This window comes from Prosopis cineraria, unplaced genomic scaffold, assembly GCF_029017545.1.
Source record: "Prosopis cineraria cultivar Desert tree isolate PC_DT_omini unplaced genomic scaffold, ASM2901754v1 PC7, whole genome shotgun sequence".
Lineage (NCBI taxonomy): Eukaryota > Viridiplantae > Streptophyta > Magnoliopsida > Fabales > Fabaceae > Prosopis > Prosopis cineraria.
This window is the reverse complement of record NW_026555338.1, coordinates 17,870,809-17,894,212: the sequence shown is the minus strand read 5'-3', so window position 1 is coordinate 17,894,212 and position 23,404 is coordinate 17,870,809. Positions and strand designations below refer to the sequence as shown.

The 23,404-nt window shown below is 27.3% G+C and overlaps 1 protein-coding gene across 1 annotated transcript; it reads right to left on the bottom strand.

The window, feature by feature from the left end:
* Nucleotides 1-12,299: 12,299 nt before the first annotated feature.
* LOC129315881 (inositol-3-phosphate synthase-like) lies at nt 12,300-15,269 on the bottom strand. The gene is made up of 10 exons (XM_054960015.1): nt 15,017-15,269; nt 14,825-14,893; nt 14,514-14,649; nt 14,134-14,381; nt 13,815-14,041; nt 13,606-13,721; nt 13,314-13,490; nt 13,031-13,219; nt 12,876-12,938; nt 12,300-12,774 (listed from the first exon to the last, which is right to left on the bottom strand). The coding sequence occupies exons 1-10, from the start codon at nt 15,202-15,204 to the stop codon at nt 12,655-12,657; spliced, it is 1,533 nt and encodes a 510-aa protein (XP_054815990.1). The 5' UTR covers nt 15,205-15,269; the 3' UTR covers nt 12,300-12,654.
* Between the last annotated feature and the right edge of the window lie 8,135 nt (nt 15,270-23,404).

Sequence of the window (23,404 nt, the reverse complement as noted above, 5' to 3'; positions counted from 1 at the left end):
GAAAACTTATCATACTAGAAAGGATTCTATTATAATAGAAAAGAATCAACCTATCTAAGTAAACTATATTATAGTATGAAAGGATTTACTTTAATTAAATAAAACCATTTCAAAGCTAGCTACCATGATAGAAAGGATTAAGCTTAATAAACTGACATATCATGGTGACTATTAGTTTGCTAAAATAAAAGGTCCACCCAATGGGATTCCATTTTCAAAATAAATTTTGAAATCCAAAATCATATTAAAATGTAGAAAACATAAAAAAAAAAAATTAGAGTTCCTATGTGCAAGTTAATTGAAAACTTCACATGATTTTTTTAAAATACCCAAACAAGTGATTCAAGTGTCCATCCTAAAATATACAATAAAATCTATCTATTCGTTGGCTTTGACTTGATACCCAAAGATTTTCAAATTAAAATTATATCTACAAACCCATTTAAGGCCCAGAGATAGTTCCCAAACAATAAATTTCACAACACAAACCAAAGCTAACATTTAGTGCGAACAACTTGACCATAATTCAATTATCCACTTTATCATATAATATTCAAATAAATACAAAGACAATTTATGATTGGGTTACAGCGATCCAACACAATTTATATAAAACTGAATATAGTTAAATTCATATTCAAAACACATATAAATTTTTGAACATAAAAAAATAAAACCACGAGTGTTAGACACAATTCTCATGGTCAACATATATAAAGTCTATCAAAAAACTAGAATCTACATGCTCAATTATATTCAAAATTGCCCTAAGTTGGCAAACATACATTAAGTTACAAAATGAGGCATAACAACATAATCTTTTATACACCAAGTCTAAGCCTATAATGTTTATCTAATAGGACTTACTCCTATAAAAATATTAACAATGAGAAATTAGACACAAAGGTTACAATAATCAAAATTACTATGCCATAATGTATGCCATGCAATTGCTAAGTGAGGTATGCAAAACAATTTTTAATAATTTAATTAGAACAAATTCCAAAAAATTCCAAATATAACTGAACAAAATATGCAAGACTCCCACCTTATGCCCTCCTTTTTTCAAGAACAAAGTCCATGCTTGATACCTAACTCACATAGTTAAAAGTAAGCTAGTTCAAGCGATAAGGTGCTACGCATGGATCAAATAAGGGCATACTACATAGTATATTTATTTTTGAACAAAAAATCAAATACCTCCAACAATAGAACAATTCATTGCAAATAAGATTTCCAAAGAAATATAAATTCCAAGAAATGATATGTTCTTCCAACATGAAAATTTCATACCAAACATAATTGTATGTATTAATATTTGGTATTCCACTAGTAATTTATTTTTCAACCAATAATGATATATTTCTAAAGCATATATTTCAAACAACATTTAATTTAAACAAATACACACAACTAATCACACACCACATGCCACAACATAACAGTAAAGGTTTCCTTTTCTTCTAGTAAGCAATTTTTCCCAGGCAAGCAAATTATCACCCTAACAACGTTAAAACCACACTCTACATAATATTTAAATACGAACAATAATTATGTTAGTGATTAAAAACTAATCACAACAACATTTTACAGTTAGATTAATTACCCTTATTAATCTAACCTCCTTCCATAAACTTTAAATCTTAAAACTTAATCATTTATATTGTTAATTCACTTCTAATACACTCATTTTAATCTCCCATTAACATAAGTAACCTTTCAGAGCCTTAATTTCACATTTAATAAATCTTAAAAATCTGGAACTTGCCTCAAGTCACAAAATTATTATCCCAATACCTTACAAACATTTTTTTTTAAATTTAAATAAACTCCTAATCATAAAAAAGAACCTCAATTTTCTAAACTTTAATTTTCTTGAAATTTTTATTTTCTTTAAAAATATCAATTAACTACCACAAATAATTTTCTTTATCCTGATTACATTCCTATCATTCAATTACCTTATTTTACTCATTAGAGCTATCAAACAATAATAACTTCCTCAAGTCATCCTTAATATCAAATTGTAAATTTACCTTACCTACAAAAATTTTAATATTCACATTCAATCACAAACCTTAAAATTGCCTCCATTAAACCAAAATCAACTATTAAATTTGAAATAAACAACCACCATATTCATAATCACAATTTTCTCAAGCAAAACCTTTAATATATCAAATAATATATTGGCTAAATCTAAACCATACAAACTTTTATTTTAACATCATTAGCTTCATTACAAACTAAATAATCAATTGAGATATCCAAAAGCTCAAAATCTATCAAATCTTAGGTTTTTCACTAACAAAAAAATTCAAAACCAATGAGAATAAGTGACTAAGAAAAAATTTAAAACACTTGCATTGTCTTAAAAAGCTTAAAATTCCACCTAATTTCCTATTATGAGCCTTACCATTAAAAAATCCTCATTCCTCTCTCGATCTCCCCCCTCCACATGCTTTGTTTCATGCTTTAGTCACATGCAAAGGAAGAAAAAAACAATAGAGTGAGGGACTGTCTGATTGTGAGTATGTTGTAACATTCAAAAAAATTAACCCCTAATTAACAAAGTTAAAATAGGTTAATTAAATAAATTAATGTGGTGTGTAGTTAGAGGATTCTAATGAATGTTTTAGGTTGTGGTTTTAACCCTAGTATTAGGTTCAGAGCAGAGTTAGGACACTCGAACCTCAAGAAAGGAGAAAAACAAAAGAAAATGCCCCTGTGTCACAATGTATGAGCCATAGAAATTCAAAAAGGAGCTCTCTGTACTATATGCCACAGCGCATGTGGCATACGTTACGGCGCATGGTCAATTTTCTATAGTTATAAAAGTGTTGTACAGTTGAAAAAAAATTTAAAAAAAAAACAAACAAAGAGAAATTGAAGGGCACGAAAAGAGCTCTGCTGGGGCCTGCTTACTTAAAGGATTAATGACATTTTAAAGATTGGGAACACTATAAGTAAGTCCCCTAAGCCCTCTTCTAGCCTCTTCTATTGTCTCAAAACTTTAAGTTAGGATTTCAGTTGAGGAAGGGATTTTCAGTTCATAAATGTTATGGGTCCAAATTCAATACTTAAATAAAGTTAATAGGAGTTATTTAAGTGATTTAACCTAGTATTTATGACTTTGTGGATTTTGATAGTTGGAAGGCCATTAATGGTTGAAAATAACTATAAATGAGGTTGTTTGGAGGAGTTGAATATCATTAATAGTGTTTTGAGAGCTTAATGATGCTAGTGTGAGCTAAAAGGAATTGGTATACCCTATGGGTATCCTTCTATTGATGAATTAGAATTTTAGGAGTTTTGTTAGTGTTGAATATGATGTTTGGGAATTATCCTAATGAGGATATTAAATGATTGTTGATGTGATTAATTGTAGATTAATTACAATTTGGCACCATTCAAGCTTTTGATAAGCTTTAAAAAGAAATTTTGTTGAAGGGTAAACCTTTGATTTTTAAGGTTTGAGGTAATTAATGAAAATTTAGTTTATTACATTGGTTTGTTAATTAGTTATAAATATTTATAACTTACTTTGGAAAAGATGAGTATGCTTTAGACATGTATTAAATGCAAATGTGGCATAAGATTGTGACTTAAGTCTTAGTAATATGATCATGTGCGAATTGATGGATAACTAATTTGTTTAAGTATAACAAGATAATATGAATAAGCAACATGATATGACAATGATGATGTAAAGCAAATGAGATTGAAAGAGAATGTTGAAATTGTGATAAGGGATAAATGTTATAGATAGAAAGTTATTTGAGTAAACTTTGGATGATTGAAAATGCATACCATGATTTAAAATGCTTGAGAACTTGTAAACCAAGAGTTGATGTATATATGTATGCATATTATGAGTTGAGAATGTGTGTATGACATGATTATTATGGTGAGAGTTTGCCCTAGGAAGAGGAGTAGAGAATTGAAATCCATGTGTTTAGGTCATCATTTGGAGCTTGATAGCTTGCCTCTATTGATTTGTCTCACTTGTTCTTCAAGGGACTATCCATCCCACTTGTTTATTAGGGATTTAAACCTAACTAGTCTTCACCAGCTCATGAGAATGCTAACTTAGGGATACGATACATTATGGTTGTTATATTAAGGGGAAACTGTGACTCACAAGTTTATAGTAGCCTTGGCTGGGCAGCTCCTCATAAGTAGAAAGCTTGGATAATAGCTACTAGTTTCTTGTCAAAGGTATCAAGAAGGGATAATGAGGGGCATTAATCATGCATATCATGTAAGGCCACATAATTGTTTATTTTCATGGTCTTGCATATCATATATGACTACATGATTATTATTATTATGTTTGGTATATTATTTGTATGGGACACATAGTTGATATTATTGTGTTTCCTTTTTGCGAAATTATGACATGTGAGTATCCAATCACATGGTTGTTAGTTTTGTGATCCTAGCTAATCATTTGAAAGATAGGTATGTATGTATGTATGTATGTATGTATGTTTATGAATGTTATGTTTTTCCACTTGCATCATATGTTTTTCCACTTGCATCATATAAATGATTGACATATATTTTGTATAGGCTATATTCACCATAGTTATTAAGTGATTGTACTCACTTCTCTCTTTTCAATATTGCAAGTGCTAGCTTATTGAGTCAGGACAGAGGAAAACAGCCTAAGGCATAGGATTTTGTTATCCTAGCTTGTAGGTCTCATTCATTTTGAGATTTCATGTGTATAATTTTAATGGAATTGCCAACTATGGGTCACATATTTTGATTTACTTGCACTATTGACTACTTGATTTAATTGTTATATGTTGTGTCCTAAAATATATGTGAGTTAATTGTGCTATTTAGGTAAGGATATAATGTTAGTACAAGTAAGAGTGGATATAATTGTAAAAAGTGTGTCAAATATATGTGAAATTACATGATTGAGACTCCTCTAGGTATTTTTAAAATTAGGAGTTGAGTATTTAAAATTTACTTTGTATATATTCAAATTGTTGGGGGGTGTAGCATAAGTGTCTCTCAGTCTATTGAATGTAATCTTGGGGTTTGTGTGAGTTTTTGCATTGGAAATGAATTTGGACACCCTAAGTTTTTTTTAAGCTTAAAAGGAGTGAGTTTATAAATGGGTATTTGACTTTTGATTAAGAAATAATTTTGAATGTAAAACCAATGTCATTAGCTAGAACTCCAAAAAACTTTTTGCAACACTTAAATAACCTAAATCGGACATCAAATGGAGAAATAAGATGCATTGAAAATTTTCCCTTGAAGCTGTCTTTTGACAACATTTATGTTGTCAAAGTTGTGTAATGTGTGTGGTGGCACATGGTACAAAGAACGTTAGGTTGCAGCACATTGAGAACATGTCATGGCGCACCTCTACGCTTGTTTGTTTTTTCATAAAGTGATGTTTTTCAACTTAATTGCAAATGTTTTGATACAATTTGATATCTTATCCTTTCGTAAACATATGTTTTGTTAATTCTTATTTATGAAATGATTTTGAAGTATTTTATGAACTTAAAAACTTAAGATCCTATTTATATAAATTTTTACAAACTTGGTATTCCACTTGGGTTAGCCCATGATTACATTAATTTTGGTATTAATTGTGGATTAGTAAAATCAACCTTACTTATATTGTGTGTGTATTATATATATATATATATATATATTATATATATTGAAGTAGTTAGAGCCATGAGCCCACTAGCCACAAGTCCACCCATTATAATATTTTTTTTTCCTCGATTCATTTGTTAATCTACTTTTTTCATATAGCTCAATTACTTAGAATTTACACCCTTTTTAATAAATTATCTTTACTCATTAATTTCATGATAACTTTCAATTACCATGAAATAAATCTCATCTAATTCAAATAAGTGTTAATAGATATTTACTTCTCTCAATTTTGTACTTCTTCATAAAATATTAATTTAATATTTAAAAATATAATTAGAATCAATTCATCTTGATGAGTACTGTTCCCTAATTTTATACTCTATTTCATTAAATCAAAAACATATGCCTCTATATCTCAAATAACATAAATTTAATTGTCCCTAAACGTCAATTTATTTAATAAGTTATATCCTAATATAACTTAAATTCTTAGTAATAAAAATTAGGATATTACTATGAATCTCCAAACAAGTAAAATTAGTATTGTCTTATAAATTTACAACTCATTTCTCAATTTTAAAATTAAAACATAGTGCATATATGAAAATATTAATTAATAAAAAGTGCGCTTTAATTCTAAATATCCATTAGCTTGACCATTATTTTACCAAAAAAATATAGAGAATGACTTATAAAATTTAAAAAGACTTAATCAATATTAATTTTCTAAAAGATCATTTTCTTAATAAATATTAAATATTTTAATAATATTTATTAAATTTTATTTTAACAAAATTTCAAGGTACTGAACACTCCTCAAATAAGAATTCAAGAATAAATTAGTACCAAAGGACATGCCACGTTAGCAAAAAATGACAGTGTTAAAGAGTCACTAACAAATGAGAATTTTTGCTCATCTAGAAAATAATTTAAAAAAAATGCCTTACTTATTAGTATAGGGTGTCTAATGCTCCTGAAAGAAAGTATAAGGAAAAAATGCACTAAAACTAGTGAAATTTGCATAGTTGCACATAAGAAGTTATAATTGTTATTTCATTCTAGTTATTATTAGGAGAAAAGTAGTCATTGTTTAAACTAAAGTAATCATAGATATTTACAACATTGGATTTTTAGTGAATCAAAAAATTACACAAAGAAAGCTGTAATGCTTATTCTATTCGTAGTAATTTTAAAAGAAAGTAATCATTTCGTAAACTAAAATGCTCACTAATATTTACTTTTTTTATCTTTAACTAGGAGTATTTTGATTATTTCATAAAAATCATTAATGTCAAAAAAGTCGCTAAAGACTTAAAAAGAATCATGATATTTTTTAAAATGTCATTGTTATTTTCATATTTTAGGGGGTCAAAAGTGCATTTCCTCCTGTACTTTCTTTCAACCAGGCATTAGGTACCCTATAATAATAAGTGACCATTTTTCTTTGTAAATCATTTTTCAGAAGAGCAAAAATATTCTTCCATTAATGGATCATTAATAGAGGAGGATTTTAGCTCATCTAAAAAATGATTTTAAAAAAAAATGCCCCACTCATTAGTAAAGAATGCCCAATGCCCCTTTAAGGAAAGTACAGAGGAAAATGCACTTTAACCTATCTATTATTACCAACTAAACAGTCTAGATCTAATTTAATATCAAATTTTTTTATAATTTTATAAATTTATTATAGAGATTTACTCTAGACAATCCAAATTTAAAATGTTAACTTACAATTTTTTTAAAAATATTTTCGCCTAAAATTTGAAGTGTCAATTAGGATATTATCTTTATTTTTAATTTTATATTTATTAAAAGATAAATGAACAAATTATTTCCTAAATTTTAAGTCAAGTAGTATTATATATTTTGAATTCATTTATCATGCAAATTATTTTTTTACTTTTTTAATCATTTCCTGGTCAACTAATGGTTTAAGGTAACTTTTGTTAACAACAGAGGCCAAATTGCACCATTTTTAAAAGTTGAGGAAATAATTTACACAATAAAAAAGTTCATGATTTATAATGTTACTAAACTTAAAGTTTAAAAGATAATCTACTTGTTTATCCTTTATCAAAATCAAATTATAAAAATTATAAAAAAATTAATAATAAATCTAGATTGTTTAGAATATATTTAGATTGTCAATTTATAAAAATTTAATATTAAATTATATCATCCAAATTAAATATGCATTATTATGATTAATGATAAATATTTGTTAAAAATTATCAATTTATTATTTTATTAAATATAAAATGAAAATGAAAAATTTTAAATTTAAATCATCAAATTAAAATTCTAACGATTCAAATCTTATCATGATGGTGGGGATGAGCACGGAAGATTAGAGTCCATAGGCCTATTCACCACTGTTTTCATCCCTTCGAGAAAGAAACGTAGCAAATTAGAAAGAAACGTGGCAGTTTAGAATTTTTCTTTAATGGTGGCAATTTACAATTGGTGTCCATTTTCCCATCAAAATTACAGACGCTACAGATGATAAGCTATTGCATCGATCTCACACACACACACACACACACACGTGTGAAGGTTGCAAAATTTTCAAATCGCGAGCAAGTAGTCTTACTCCAAGTTGACCCTTTTCTCTCTGAAATCTGATGAACTTGTGTACAAACGGAACATAGGCATCAAAAGATTAATCTAATATCGTGAAATGATGGAAATGAAATGGAGATAAAATTTAAATAAAATTAAGATTATAAAGCTATTGAAAAATATATTTGGAAAATGACTTGGTCAAAAATGCATTCCGCATTAACTTTTAAATGACAATAAAGTCTTGCAAAGTAGATATGACAATTATTTTTTAATTCTTAAGAATTTGTCTGTCAATTATTTTTAACGTGAAAAGATTTTTTTTTTTACCCTTCTAGAAAAACCTGCATACACCAACTTGTAATTTAATATTTTATTCTAGTCATTCCTCAAAAAAAAAAGTAATTTTCCAAAAGAAAGTAATAATTGATTTTTAGTTCATTGATAAAAAAAAGGACAAAGGACAAAGAGGTCTCAAAAAAAATTAATTCAAATTAGGTTTCAATTGTCAAATTTTAGGATTTTATAACTTAATCTTTCAATTTTATAACTCTACTGTGATGAATTTACAACTTGCATTCTAAATTTTAATAAGAAAAATATTTTTTTTATTCTTGAACCATGTTAAAATTTGGAATGTAAGTTGCAAATTTATCACAATATAATTACAAAATTGAGAGATAGACTTAAAAATTTTTAGAGTTTAGCACTTGAAATCTAACTTGAATTAATTAATTATTTTGGGACCTTTATCATTCTCCTTGAAAAAATTAGGTAAAAGAACAAATTAACCTCTAAATTATAGATTTAAAAATGTTTAGAACTTAAACTCATTATTTATGCAACATGCCACTCTAATTTTTTGAAAATTGTACAATTTTACCTGTACCATTAACAAAAATTAATTTTAACTATTAGTTAATTAAAAAAAACATAAAAAGATCTGAAACTTTTTTTAAAAAAATTACATCAAAGGATCAAAAAAATACAAACAAGGATAAAAAAATATAGAAAATAACTAAGCAAATTTTATTAATATTTTTTTATTTTTGATGTCTTTTTTTATCATTCTTTAATCAACTAACGATCAAAACTAATATTTTTTTAACAATAAGGGCCAGATTGCTCGTTTTCAAAAGTTAAAAGGGCACATTGCACAAGTAATGAATTTAGAATTCTAAATACTTTTAGACCTGTAATTTAAAAACTCATTTGCTTAATTATCCAAAAGAATTTGCCCAAAGCTCCCATTCTAGTTATTTTTAAAGAAAACTAGTCATAGTCATTTCTCAAAAAAAAAAAAAGTAGTAACTAATTTATAGTTATGACTTTGTTTTAAATTTTAAAATAGGTGCAAATATGTCATTTTATAAAAAAAAAATAAAGCAAGTCTCCATATTACAATATTTAATTATCATCTACATATTATAATAAATTCTTTTAAGAGAGCTTTGCCAGAGAATTTATCGCAATAAAAACTTATAAGTTTTGCATTAGATATTATATATTGTTGTGAAAAATTGAACATTAACTTATTACATTTTTAAGGAAACCCTAATACAAAAATACAAGTTCAGGTTTAATTTTTCACAATAATGTATTTATATTTTTATAAGATAATATCCGATACAAAATTCATAAGCTCTCATTATAATAAAAAAAAATTTGAGAGGGCCTTAAATGTTATTCTCTCTTTTTTTATTATTTTCTTTTCAAATTATAAGGATCTACTTAAAATTTCGGTGAAAGTGCAACGACGGAAAGATTATATTTTCCTATAAAATATAAATAATGTAATCCTTCCCATCACATGTCATGTAATAAACCAGATTCACATGATCAAGGGAGAAAAAAATAAAGTGGAAGGGATTGAATGGTGTGAATATAAGCATATACTGCAACCCATGGGAAACGGACAAAGCATGAATATGGAGTTATCAGGGTCCTTCCTCCTTGCTTCCCCTCCCATGGTCCTCGCAAAGATTTCCATTTATGAAAAAGACAAGTTCGAAGGACTCATAAAATATTTATAAATTATTTATCAATAATATCACATTAATAGATAGATTGTAGGTTAAATCCTTACCAAATAGACTACTATTTATTAATTTTTAAAATAATAATTTATGTAAATTATATCTAACAGGTTGATATGATTTTTTCATGTAAATATGTTCTTTATATTTTATCTCAATAATTAAAACATTGCATATTTAATAAATTTTTTAATCTAATATTTTTGTAATTTAATCGAGATGCTACAAAATATCAAGGATAGAGGTACAAAGTTATAAATTTTATATGCCTACTTGTATTTTTAATTTTCCCCCTTGGCTCTACCACTTGTCCTACATATATGTCACATATTAAAAGGAATTTATAGTTCTTTATATAGAAAAAGTGAATCATTATTTTTTTTTCAATTTTACTCTATCACAATTTTTGATGGGTAGGGAGTGAAAAGTTATCAGAAAAAAAAATATTTTTTTAAATAAATCATTTAATAAAAATTAAAAAAATTATTTTTTTAGATAATTCCAATAATTTTTTACAGAACATTTGGAAGCTATTTATAAATAGGATTGCAATACTGCACATCATGAGCCAATAAAAAATTATAATTTAATAATGTTTAATAAGAACAAATTAAAATGATACATTTAATAAGAACAAATTAAAAAAAAATTAATTTTTTAAATAATATTAATAATTTAACTGTCTCTTTTCGATTTTGATAAGCTACTTGTAATATAACACGTCACTAAACAACGGAAATACGGAATCCCAACTGCCCAATTGTGACCACGCAATTCCCATCCAGAAGACTTTACCTCTGACGCTGCAAAGCAAACACATTAATAAAGCAATCTTTGAATGAATAAAGCCATTTGGAAATTTGCTCGCTTTTGAATTTGATACTCTCGAATCATTTGTTCTCAACGCTTCTTCTCAAACCAGACACTTCCGTGACCCCACTACTTCCTCACCATCAATTCATCTTTCCCTCAATTACCTCAAACATACTGACCCCACTCTGTTTTGCATAATTGTTTCCTTTTCCCTTTCTTTTTTTCTTTTTTTTTTAAATAAACAAAAGTCTAGATAATTTTGTCACAGGTTATATAGGGCCACCGGCTTATACAGCGAGACCCTTTCCAAATCTCTTTAACATGAGATGTAATAGTTTTTCTAATTTATGATGCCCTCATCACGAATAATCTATTAAAATAGTTCACCTAAATTTGGCTTTAATGCTATTTTGTCATAAACTCATTACTTTCTTCCCAAAAAGCTAGCTTAGTGAAATATACAGCACACTTACTTATATAGTAAAAACCTTCCCCTAATCCTTTCGATGTGGAACATGACAACTTTCTTACCCCATCCATGACGCCCCGATCACAGGTGATTCACTAAAAAGGCCCACAGGAGTTCACCAAGTAAGAGCATGTCTCTAAACTTAAAAAATATTTATAAATATATTTATAAATTGATCACTAACAAAATTCTCACACAATCAAATCTTAAATGTACGATCTTGTAGATTGCGGATCAAATTCCTTATTAATTAAATCATTCTTTGTTGGATTCCCTTCTTTTCTTGCTGCTCCTCCACATTTCTAAGCATTGAGTAAAGCTGAGCAATTTTCATTTTATATGAGCAATTGCTTTATAGGGTAGGTTGATTGTCAAGATCTTAAAAACATGAATTAGTCCGTTTACACATTGCTAGTACATAATCACAGAAAGACTCTTAAAATTGAACCCATATTGTCTGTCTCTGCTGCTTCTGCTGTTCATATAATTAAGATCAGTTTTTGGTCCAGAATCTCTTAATTTTTTTAGTATTTTGAAAAAACCAATAAACCCCACATTCCAAGTCCAAGCTCAGCAATCAATATGACAGAGAAAACCAGTAGATAACACTCACTCTTCCAAAGATTATTTGAACATCGGGCTCGTTTTTCAAGTTCTGAAACCCCAACCTCAATTAATTAATGATAGATCTTTTAAATTTTCAGGCTTTACATGTCTCCGTTTCTTCATCATCTATTGGATCAGCAGACTTTATCAAATGTTCAATTTCATGATTGAACAAAAGAACCAAGAAAAATAAGACATCTTTGCATGTTTCCATTTCTTCATCATCTATTGGATCAGCAGAGTTTATCAAATGTTCAATTTCATGATTGAACAATAAAAACAAGAAAAATAAGACAATCAACAAGGAAGTGCTAGGAATACATAAAAACGTCGCATCTACTTTCATCTAAAACACTTGAGATTGCCTGCTCTTGAAATAAGCAAAAGCAGAAAACAGGGCAAGCTACACACAAGAAGAGGAGCAGCCCTTGTCAAAAACTAAAGAAGCAACACTGAAAACATACACATTGGCCAAATATTGCACAAGTGAATTCTGAATACATATTCATTAGGGAAATGAGGAATCAGATCAATCCATCTTCACTTGTACTCGAGAATCATGTTGTTCTCAGGAGCCAATCCAACACAAGCCCTCATGATGTTTTCCAGCATAGCTCGCTGCTTTGACAATGCATTCACCACTGGGGTACCAGGTGGGACCTGATAAAAATTGATACACACAAACCATTTCATTAATCTCTTCAACTTTAACTTCAATTTCTCTTTTATGAACCAATTGAATAAAGCTATGCTAGACTTACCAGAGGAGCCTTGGTGAGGTAACTGAGGATGGCTGCAACTGGGTGGAAGGAATGGAACTTGCCCTGTAAAACCCATAGTAGTGAGATTCATATGCTATAAACAATAGAAATGCTTCATTATTAACAAATGATACAATTAAAAAGGGCACACAAACCTCTCCTTCGGCTTTGAACTGGATACGAGTGCTAAGCTCAGCAAGAAGGACCAAGTCCAAGATGATTGGAGCAGCCAATAGGGAATCCTCGCATGTGTTGTGCAACACAATTGTGTTCTTTCCACCCATGAAGATCTCTGAAGTGTACTCATCCATGGCCCTCTTGCTGTCTCCCACATAAGGCACATACTACAAAGGTCAAAGAAACACAGAATTAGGTGTGAGAGCAGGCAGAAATAGACAGACATATAGTGCGAAAATGGTAAGGCAAAAGTAAAATTACCTTAATAACGACGACATGGTCAGGATGCTCGCCAGGTTCATAGAGGATGGCGTTGCTGTTGACCATATCATCAACAACATTGCTCTTGGAGATTTCCTTGGAACGGAAGGTTTGTGGAGCTGAGAGGTTCATCCCATCATTGTTTCCGAGGTGGTTGTAACTCACTATGGAGGTTGGCTGTCACTCATCATCAACACATTTGAAATCAGTATACTTGTCCTTTGTCAGATAAAACATGCAACATTACTTTTTTGCTTTCAAGAAGTCAGTAAATTGAATGGGATTGACTTACCTTGATACCAGCCCCAACAAGGAAGTCGACCAACACAGATTTCATTTTGGTCTGACCACTCTTAAAGTCATCGCCACCAATCAAACTGTTTCTATGGATGGCCAACTCAATCAGGCCTGGTTAAAAAATAAGCGTAAAGTTCTCAATCTTGGTTCATGTTTTGAAAAGCAGAGTAGCAAATACAATTCAGGAAACCACAAGTAATATACCTGGGACAAAAGTGTTCTGAGGGCTTCCATTGATAAAAGGAATATTCTCCAGAACACAAGCTATAGCATACAAGGTGGAAGGAGAAATCTCAGATTCATTCCTGTCCAAAGCAGCCAAGAGGTTTTCCACGGTATCGTTCAGCCCCACAACCACATTACTGTACCTCTCGGTGTTGGCAGTCCAAAGCACAACCACCTTGTCCACCTGGTTGGCTTCCTTAAACTCCCTTCACATCATTAAAGTGGTCCATTCAGTTAGTTTCTAAACTGAAAAATATTAAAAAGTATGGCAGTTATAAGAACAGTATATTGCAGTTACTTTATGTCTTTGATGATCTGTTGGACTTGCTCTTTCTTGGTGCCCTTGATCACATTGTTGGCACGATCACCTTGGTTGGCAGCTATGAAATCAGGGTCATAGATTCCAGGGAGTGGAACCATGGACTCCATGTAGGGCCTGAGCTGTTTTTGCAGATCAATATCAAATACCTTGGCCCTTGCCATGGCATCAGCCAGATTCATGTCACTAATATCCCATCCTCCAAACACTATGTCGTCTGGGTTCACCTGCACATGGTTAATCACGAAACACACATTCATTGTACAACGTATTTTGAATGCCCATTTTACTGCATGCTACAAAATCTATATCTCAAATTTCATCTCAAACATGTAGATTTTTTTTATATAACGGCATACCATCGGAAGGAGGCTTTTGAATGGGGCATAAATTTCCTCGCCATTGAAGGACCCCACTCTGATAGCTGAAGCCTGGGTTAAGGAGCCAAAGTAATTGGCTTGTTGAATTTTGTCCTTCGTAGCCCACGAAATACCCCTATTTACAAAGTGGACCCAGAAAATTAATCAAATTTCTTTCATGTAAAAATCACCAACCATAAATCAATATATATATATAAGAACTGTTCAGAGTCGTGAACGTGATTGTGATTAGCGCCACTCTAGAAGGCTCGAGATCTAGTCTATCACCAAAGAGGCAGGATGAGGCTTACTCTCGGTTAGCAATAATACCACCAGTGAGCGTAGAACCGTTGTTTCCACCCCAACCAACAAGCATTACCCTAGAGATCAACAATCAATGAACAAAACACGAAATACAACCGATTAAATCACACATAATCACAGTATGGATCAATGAATCAAAGAAAAATGAACAAAACGAGATGGAGGATTCGAGAACGAACCCTAATTTAGGGACGTTAGTGTTGGTCACAAATTCGTATTTAACAGTTTTGGGCTTGACGATCCACTGATACCTGCCATTTCGGTTCTCATGGACAAGCTCAGTGGTCTCATAGTTGTACACAGACTGAATCTCGGAGTCTGTGTACTTCACATTAGGACTCTCGACCTTGAAATTCTCAATGAACATTTTCGAAGAAGGAGAAGAAGAAAAGCTTGAACCGTGTTACCCTCTTCTATTTGGCTTTGAGAATGAGCGGTGCTCCGTCACGAAGCTCTCGCTGGCTCTATATAGGGAGGAATCGTGAAAAGCCGACTTACACGTGGCAGATGCTGGGTGAATTTCAGGCTTCTCACTTTTTTCTTAATTTTTTTTTTGGAAAATGAAATTGATGCAAATTGTGTGAAAAATTGAAAATCCGTAAACACATACAGTTAAATCAGTAATTAAATTACTCTTTTAATTAGTTTAACTCCTTCATCTTAAATTATAAAATATTTAAAAAAAAAGTTATCTCAAAAATATAAAACGCTTTAGGTCAATTAAATTTTCTTAAATATGTTAATTTTAATATTATTTTTTTATAATTAATTTTTATCTCTTCTCTTTTCAATACATTAAATCATGAGTACTTTTAAAAATTTATATTTTTATTTTAAAAAGATAAAGTTGTTAGGTATGTTTAATGAGTTTATTGATGTATAAAATTTTATCTAAAACTAGCTTATAATTTAAGGCAGAGGGAATATTTTATTTATAATTAGTTTAATGATGATTTGTTATTATGATTGTTATTAACTCTTGAATTATTATACTGATAGATTTAATGATCAATTTAATTTTAAGCGGTTTATAAATTGCAAAATTAACGTTGAGTTCAAGAAAATTTAATTTAATTTCGTTTGATGTACTAATTAATTAGGTAAGAAATTTTCTTAAATTTATAAATTAAAAAAAATCTTTTTTAAAAAGATGAAGCTTTGCCAAAGCGAAGGTTGGTTTGGTCTTTGGTGTTGGCACTGGAGAGATCCACATGCAGAAAAAACAAGCGCTGCGAAACTTCTGTACGTCAAATCAATTTGAAAATTACCATGGACCCCATTTGTTATATACTTTTAACTTTAAAAATATAAGACATTTTTAATTGAATATTATCTCTCAATAAAATAATTATTATTTTTAAATTAATTTTATTTTTTTATATTTATTCTTATTAAATACCCTATAATAATTATAAAGTTACTATCAATAGAGCATTTTTAAATTAAAAATAATAATTACATCTCGAAAGACTAAAAATATCTTACTTTTTTAACATCTAACTCCTCAAAAAATATTTTATATTTTTAAATAGAGATAATATAACATTAATAATTTATATTATATAATTTGTGATAAAAAGGTTTAATAAGGAAATCATGTTATTTATAGATTAATATTTTTAAAAGAACACATCAAATTTTATTAAGTACACTTTACAATTAAATTTTTTAAAAAATATAAATTTTTAAAAATACATTTTATTGAATGCTTTATTTATAAAAAAATATTTTTTGAGCAATATTTAAAAAAATATTAAAGGAATAAAATATATGGGAATGATGATATTATAATGAGAAAAATTTATTTTTGTCAAAACACTTTATATTTTGAGATTCCAATTCTCCTCAAAAATATTTATAAATTGAAGTGAAGGAAGTATTTTATAAAAAGGCATCCATGCATTATATAAAATTTTAAAACTAAGTCATATTATTTATGAATTGATACAGTTATAATTTTAAAAATTTAAAAATTAAATTTGAAATTCTCAATTGACTCAAAATTGCTTGTTTTTTCTTTACACATGAGTCTAATCTAAATTAGTTTATAACTAGTGGGTTTTTATGTGTCTTGTTTAAAAACTAGAAGATTATACACACTAAAAAACAAAATGCTGACAACCAAGTGCACAGATCTCTATGCATATTTGCTTCTGTTTTTCCTTTTTTGTCCAAAAGAGTTACAATTTTTTTTTCCAACAAAAAAAAGGGAGTTAGAAGTTTTTTGGCCAAAGGGGTTATAAGTTACTCCAATTAAAAGTTTGTTCTTGGTATTCACATAATCAGTACGTCAGAATGTTAAAATTTTAAATGTAAAAGCAATTAAAATTATTGATTAAAATATACCTTTAATCTTTTAACTTTATATGACATTTTAATTTAATTTTTAATATGTTTTTAATCCTTTAATGATAATACATTTAATTTTAAATAATTATTTTTTTATATCAATTATTATTATTTTTTAAAAAATTAAATTTAATATATTAACATTTGATAATACTTTATTAATATTTAAAAATTTAATATAAGATTTTTTTATAAAACTAACTGTGCAAATGCTAAGGACTTAACATAACATTTTATAAAATTAAAAAATAAAAATAAAATATTATATAAAGTTAAAAAAATTAATGATACACTTTAGCCTTAAATTATTACATGAACGCAAACTTTTTTAAAAAAATAAATTTGTAGGTCCAAATAGCCTTTTAATTTAAATTATGTCTTTGTGATTTATTTTATTTTAGTTGAGAACTTATAATTTTATATATTATATTTGTTAATCTCTAACTGTTTAAATCTTAATTTTTTTTAAAACATGGGATTAAAAATTTTATATTTTATAAAAATATTATATAACTTTAAAATTAATAACATAATTTTTATAACTCAAACTTTATAAGAAAAAATTTATATAATTAGTTTCTGTCTTTTAAATGAATTTTATATAGACATAATTTTCATAAAAAATTAATATGAATTTAAAATTTTTATTAATTCAAATTATTTTTATTTTTGGCTAAAAGTATTAAATCAAGATTTCTAGAAATTTCAACAGTGTTTTTATTTTGAGGAAATTAATTATCCAAAAAATAATTTTAACTTTTAGGATTAACGTATTTAATGAATAAAACTATAAGAATTTAATTAAAATAAAACACATTATAGGTACCTACTTCAAAATTGATAAAAACTATAAGGACCTACAAATTAATTTTCCCAAATTTTTAGCACGTGCACGCACATATATATAATTTTTAATAATAAAACTTCTAGTCTTTTAAGTTTGCTTAAGTCATTAATTTAGTCCTACTAGTTTAATTTTTATCAATTAAATTTTTAAATTTTCATAATCATATACAATTAATCTTTATGGTTAGAAAATATATAATCATAAACATATATAGTGGAACATTTAACTTAAGATCCACAACCTATTCATGGATTAAAAAAAAATTACATGGATTCAAAAAAGCATATTACTTGAATGATTTTAAAAAAGAATATGAAATTTTGTATATGAATTTAGGAACTTGATTAAAATTTCAGGAATCAAATTGATCATTGAAACAAATTTATGGGACCAAAAAAAGTAATATCTCTAATATTTTTAAAATATACATTTTGTATAATTAAAAAATTTCAAAGCATGCTCTCATCCATAAAAATCTTATAATCCAACTTACCTAAATATTTTTTGAGAAAAATTATTAACATAAACTATAAAAACCATAACAGTAGATCATAACTTATAAACCAAAAATCACCTCCAGTTCTCAAATCAAATTTCATTCACCATATAAGGAAAAATGTGTCTCAATTATCGTAAAAATACGCAAAGGAAGCACTACAATACAAAAATAAAAATGTGAGTTTTGTTCGTTCTTTTATTATTGTGAGCTAGGAATCAATATTTTTAAAGAGTTACTACAGCTTGAGGAAAAAAAAAAAGTCTCCTTTATTTTATAACTTACGCTATCAACGTTTCACGTGGTCAAAATTTTAATCATGATTAATACATAATCATACTCCATACGCCTCAAATTATAAAATATTTTTAAAAAAATTTAATATTTAAAAATATAAAACACTTTAATAAAAATAAAATTTTATTAGTAACACTTTTTTAATATTATATTTCTATATATTCTCTCTCTTTAATTTTTTTATCAATGGGAGTATTAAGTGAATGTTATTTTTAAAAATTTATATTTTTATTTTAAAGAAATAAAATTATAAAGTGTATTTAATAAACTTTATTGATATATAAGATTTTATTTAAAAATGTTTTATAAATTAAAATAGAGGGAGTGCTAAATAATATTTCAAACTATATTATTGGTAAGTTATAGATTATATTAACTCCGTGTCTATACTTTTTTTTTTTTTGGCCAACAACTCCTTTTCTATACCTAAAAACTACAAAATATTTAACTAAATTGTGCCACCCCCCGATAAGATAACTAATTAGACTCCACGTACATATAATCTTTTAAAAAAATATTTAATTGAATATTCATTAAATGGTGCAGTTAGTCAATGTATCAAAATTTAAAGAGAAAAAATATAAGTTGAAGAATATTTGGGACCTTAAATTTATTTTTGATATAACATTTCCTTAACTTTTTAAAATAATATAATATTATCCATGTCATTAATAAATGTTAACTTAAACATTTGTTTGATCAAAACATTACAAAAAAGAAATTCAAAAATTAAAGAAAATGACAAAAAGATTATAAAAATAATTATTAGTTTTCTTATAAAATCCTTTTCTACAATTTTCTTGATCTTTTTTATAATTTTTTAAGTTCTTTTCTATAATTTTTTATCATTTAATAATTAAAGTTAATAATTATTAATAATAGAAGGAATATTGCACTATTTTAAAATGGTCAATGTGCAGAATAGGCTTTAGATCCTGAACTCTTAAAGTGTGTAAAATAGACTCTAAATTTTTAAATTCATAACAAATTAAACCTTACCGTTAACTCATCATTATCATCATTATTGTTCACTTAGTAGGGCCTAGTCGAAATACTAATATGGCATTTCCTTATTGATATGTCATTTTTAATTAGCATCATAGACCCTAAATTATTGTACGAGCAGCATCCTGGACTCTGAACTTTGAAATTCAAAACAAATTACCTCCATCATTAATGTATAGAACGCTAACTATTATATGGACCAAATTAACATCGACATGGTCCGTCGTAGTAAATGCATCATCGGCTAGGGTGAATGACTCGTAATTTTGTAAAATGACTATTTTTCCTTCTTTTTTTTTTTGCAATGTTTTCTAAACAAATAGTATCTCATGTTTTCATATGCTCTATAACTTTGCTTTACTCTTATTTTGAATAATGTTTAATGGTCAAAATTTGGGATTCCATTTCAAAAAAGTTTAAGCATTAGAGAATTTTATAGACGATGGATACAAAAGCCAACAATTTTATCAACGGATTTCAAAATCAAATTAACCTGTTAATTAAAATCTTAACCTTCTTTTCAAATGATATCCTAAGTTTTTACTATTAAATAAATAAATATTATTTAAAATAAGATTAAATAAGATTATAGAGTATATGAAAGTATGAGATACGAAACATTTGGAAAACATTGCAAAAAAGAGGCAAAAAATGTCACTTCACAAAATTATGGGTTGTTCACCGTAGCCAACGATGCATTCATTGAGAAGGACCACATTGAGGTTAATTTGGTCTACACAATAGTCAGTATTTTACACATAAATGGTGAAAGTAATTTACTTTAAATTTTAAAGTTCAAGATCTAAGATGCTACTCACACAATAGTTTAAGATCTGTGGTACTAATTAAAAATGACACATCAATAAAGGACTACCATATTAGTATTTTGACTCGGCTCCACTGAGTGAACAGTAACAACATTAATGATAAGTAAACTGTAGGGTTTAATTTATTATAAATTTAAAATTTTAAAATTTATTTTATACATTTTAAGCGTTCAAGATCTAAAACACTTTTTTTATCATACTTCAGGGTTTTTTTGCACATTAATTTCTATTTTAAAATGTTGAAGAGGAACATTGCACCAAGAAAAAAAAAGTTTAGTACATCAAGATTATTCTTGCACATATAATTTAAAAATAAATTTGCCGTTTAATCCAAATTTAAGTTACAGTATCAATTAGTGATTGATAATATGTCCATTCAAATTATTGTAAACAATAATAATTGATTTTAATAATAAGCAAGTGAAAATATGAAATTAATAACTAATTAATAGGGAGCTTTTTTGGACACACGACCTTTTTTATTTTAAACATATAATCAATGAATATTCAATATGACTACCACTTTCCACATTTTCGTAATTGATAATTCATATGATATCAAATTTATTTGATAATTGATAAGATTTCAATCAAGTGCATCCTCAATGCTTATATGTTTTCAAATTTATTCATTAAATACTAATTGATACGTTGTTAATTGTGTCTACACTACTATTATCCTGATGAGTTACAAGAGAAATCATATATATATATATATATATATACCGAATTTGGCCATGTTTACATGATTTTTTTCAGCCAATAAAATATTCATATTAATTATTAATATGAAATAGAGAAAATCACTAAAAACTCAATTTAACAGTCAATGATTTCAAGTTGTGCAAAATGTTACAAAAATGATATGGAAATACTATTTATTAATATGTAAATGGTACTTATTAATAGTTTGCCAAAAAAAGAATGGTACTTATTAATAATTAATTTTCTTTTTCATTACCCGGAACTTCTCTGTGATCTTCCCAGGAAGACAATATAGATATTTCTCGACTACATGGCTTCATAAGTTAAATGAAATGCGTATTCTCTTTATTTTTGTTTTTAAACACAAAACATTTCATATTCCATGTTATTGGCTAATTTAGATTAATTTTATATAATTATTTGATTACTGGTATTATTAAATCCTATTTGAACTTTTTTTTTATATTTACATGAATTCAAATTTAAGACTTTACAGTTAAATGATCATAATTATTTTCACTAAAATTAATGTTTATTAGTGTTGATTCAGATTCTTGGCCAAAAAAAAATTAGGGTTGATTTAGGTTTAAATTGGGTATGATTTGAAGGAATCTCCCATGAATAAATTTGCATATACGAGAATCAAAACATTACTTCAGAGGGGCTTATGTTGACATTTTTCACATTATTGTTGTCAGTGTAATTGCCTTTTTGGCCTCACGTAATTACAAATGCAGATTAGAAGCTAGTATTTACTTAATTTACTTTTTCTGATTTAATAATTGAAACGATATGCACATAAATGTGAGTTATAAATGATCAATTTGAGCAATAAAATTCGAACATGTAATAAACAATCCTCAATATGCAGCAAATGTGATTTCAACTACTACTGAAATATCTTTTTAAATATCTTAATAGAGGGCGGGCTTCTTTTGTGTATTTTTTACAAGCAATATTTTACACTAATTTAAAAAGAATTAAAGGCAATTTGGCTTTTAAATTATAGATCTAATAGCATCTGAGGCTTTAAACTCAATTTTAATGTAATGTTCTTTTTTTAGTTTTTAAAAATGATGCAATTTTTCCTTTAACATTAACAAAAGTTAATTTTAACCATTAATTAATAAAAAATAATAGAAAATGACCTCAAAACTTATAAAAAAAAGTATCAAGAACATTTTTGAGGCCATTTTTCATAATTTTGAACCCATTTTTTGTCAGTACACTATTTTGTCAATATAACTAATAATTAAAGTTAATTTTTATTAATAATAGGGGTGACATTGCGTTATTTTTAAGAGCTAAATAGTAACTTTGTACCCAAAATGACTCTAAGATCCCAAAAATTCTTAGACATATTGTTTATGAACCAAATTGTCATCGAACTCTTTTAAAAATAAAACATTTAAAGGGGGATTCATTAATTATGGCCTTACTATGATATACTGTAAACAAGATGTACCAAAACTTACAACAGACATTCAAAATTTGAGCATATATACAATTATGTTGCAAACTATTTTTGAAGCATTAAAAGACAATTTTGCTTTTAAACTATAGGTGAAGAAGCACTAAGATCCTAATCTTGTTTTGAAAAATGTTCCCCTTGAACAATTGAAAATTGTACAATATTACTTTTACCATTAAGGCATTAATAAAAATTAACATTAACTATTAGTTGACTATATAAAATTACAAAAAATAATTTTAAAAATTTCAAAAAATGACCTAGAGAATTACAAATAAGTATTCAATAAGAAAATTAATACCGATTAAATTCTCTAAATTTTAAATAAATAGCAAGAGACAAGTTTTATTTATTTCACATGTAAAAGATTAAAATATTTTTTTGACAAACTGCTTTGAATGACTATTGTCAAATCACCATTATTTGACAATAAGATTGGTAAGTAATTAAAAATAATATTTGTTTTAATAATATCTTATTAAAATATTGATTACTTTATCGATAAAAGTTGGTTCGGTTTAGTAAAGATTTGCACATAACTCATAAGGTCACGAGATTAAGTCTCATTGT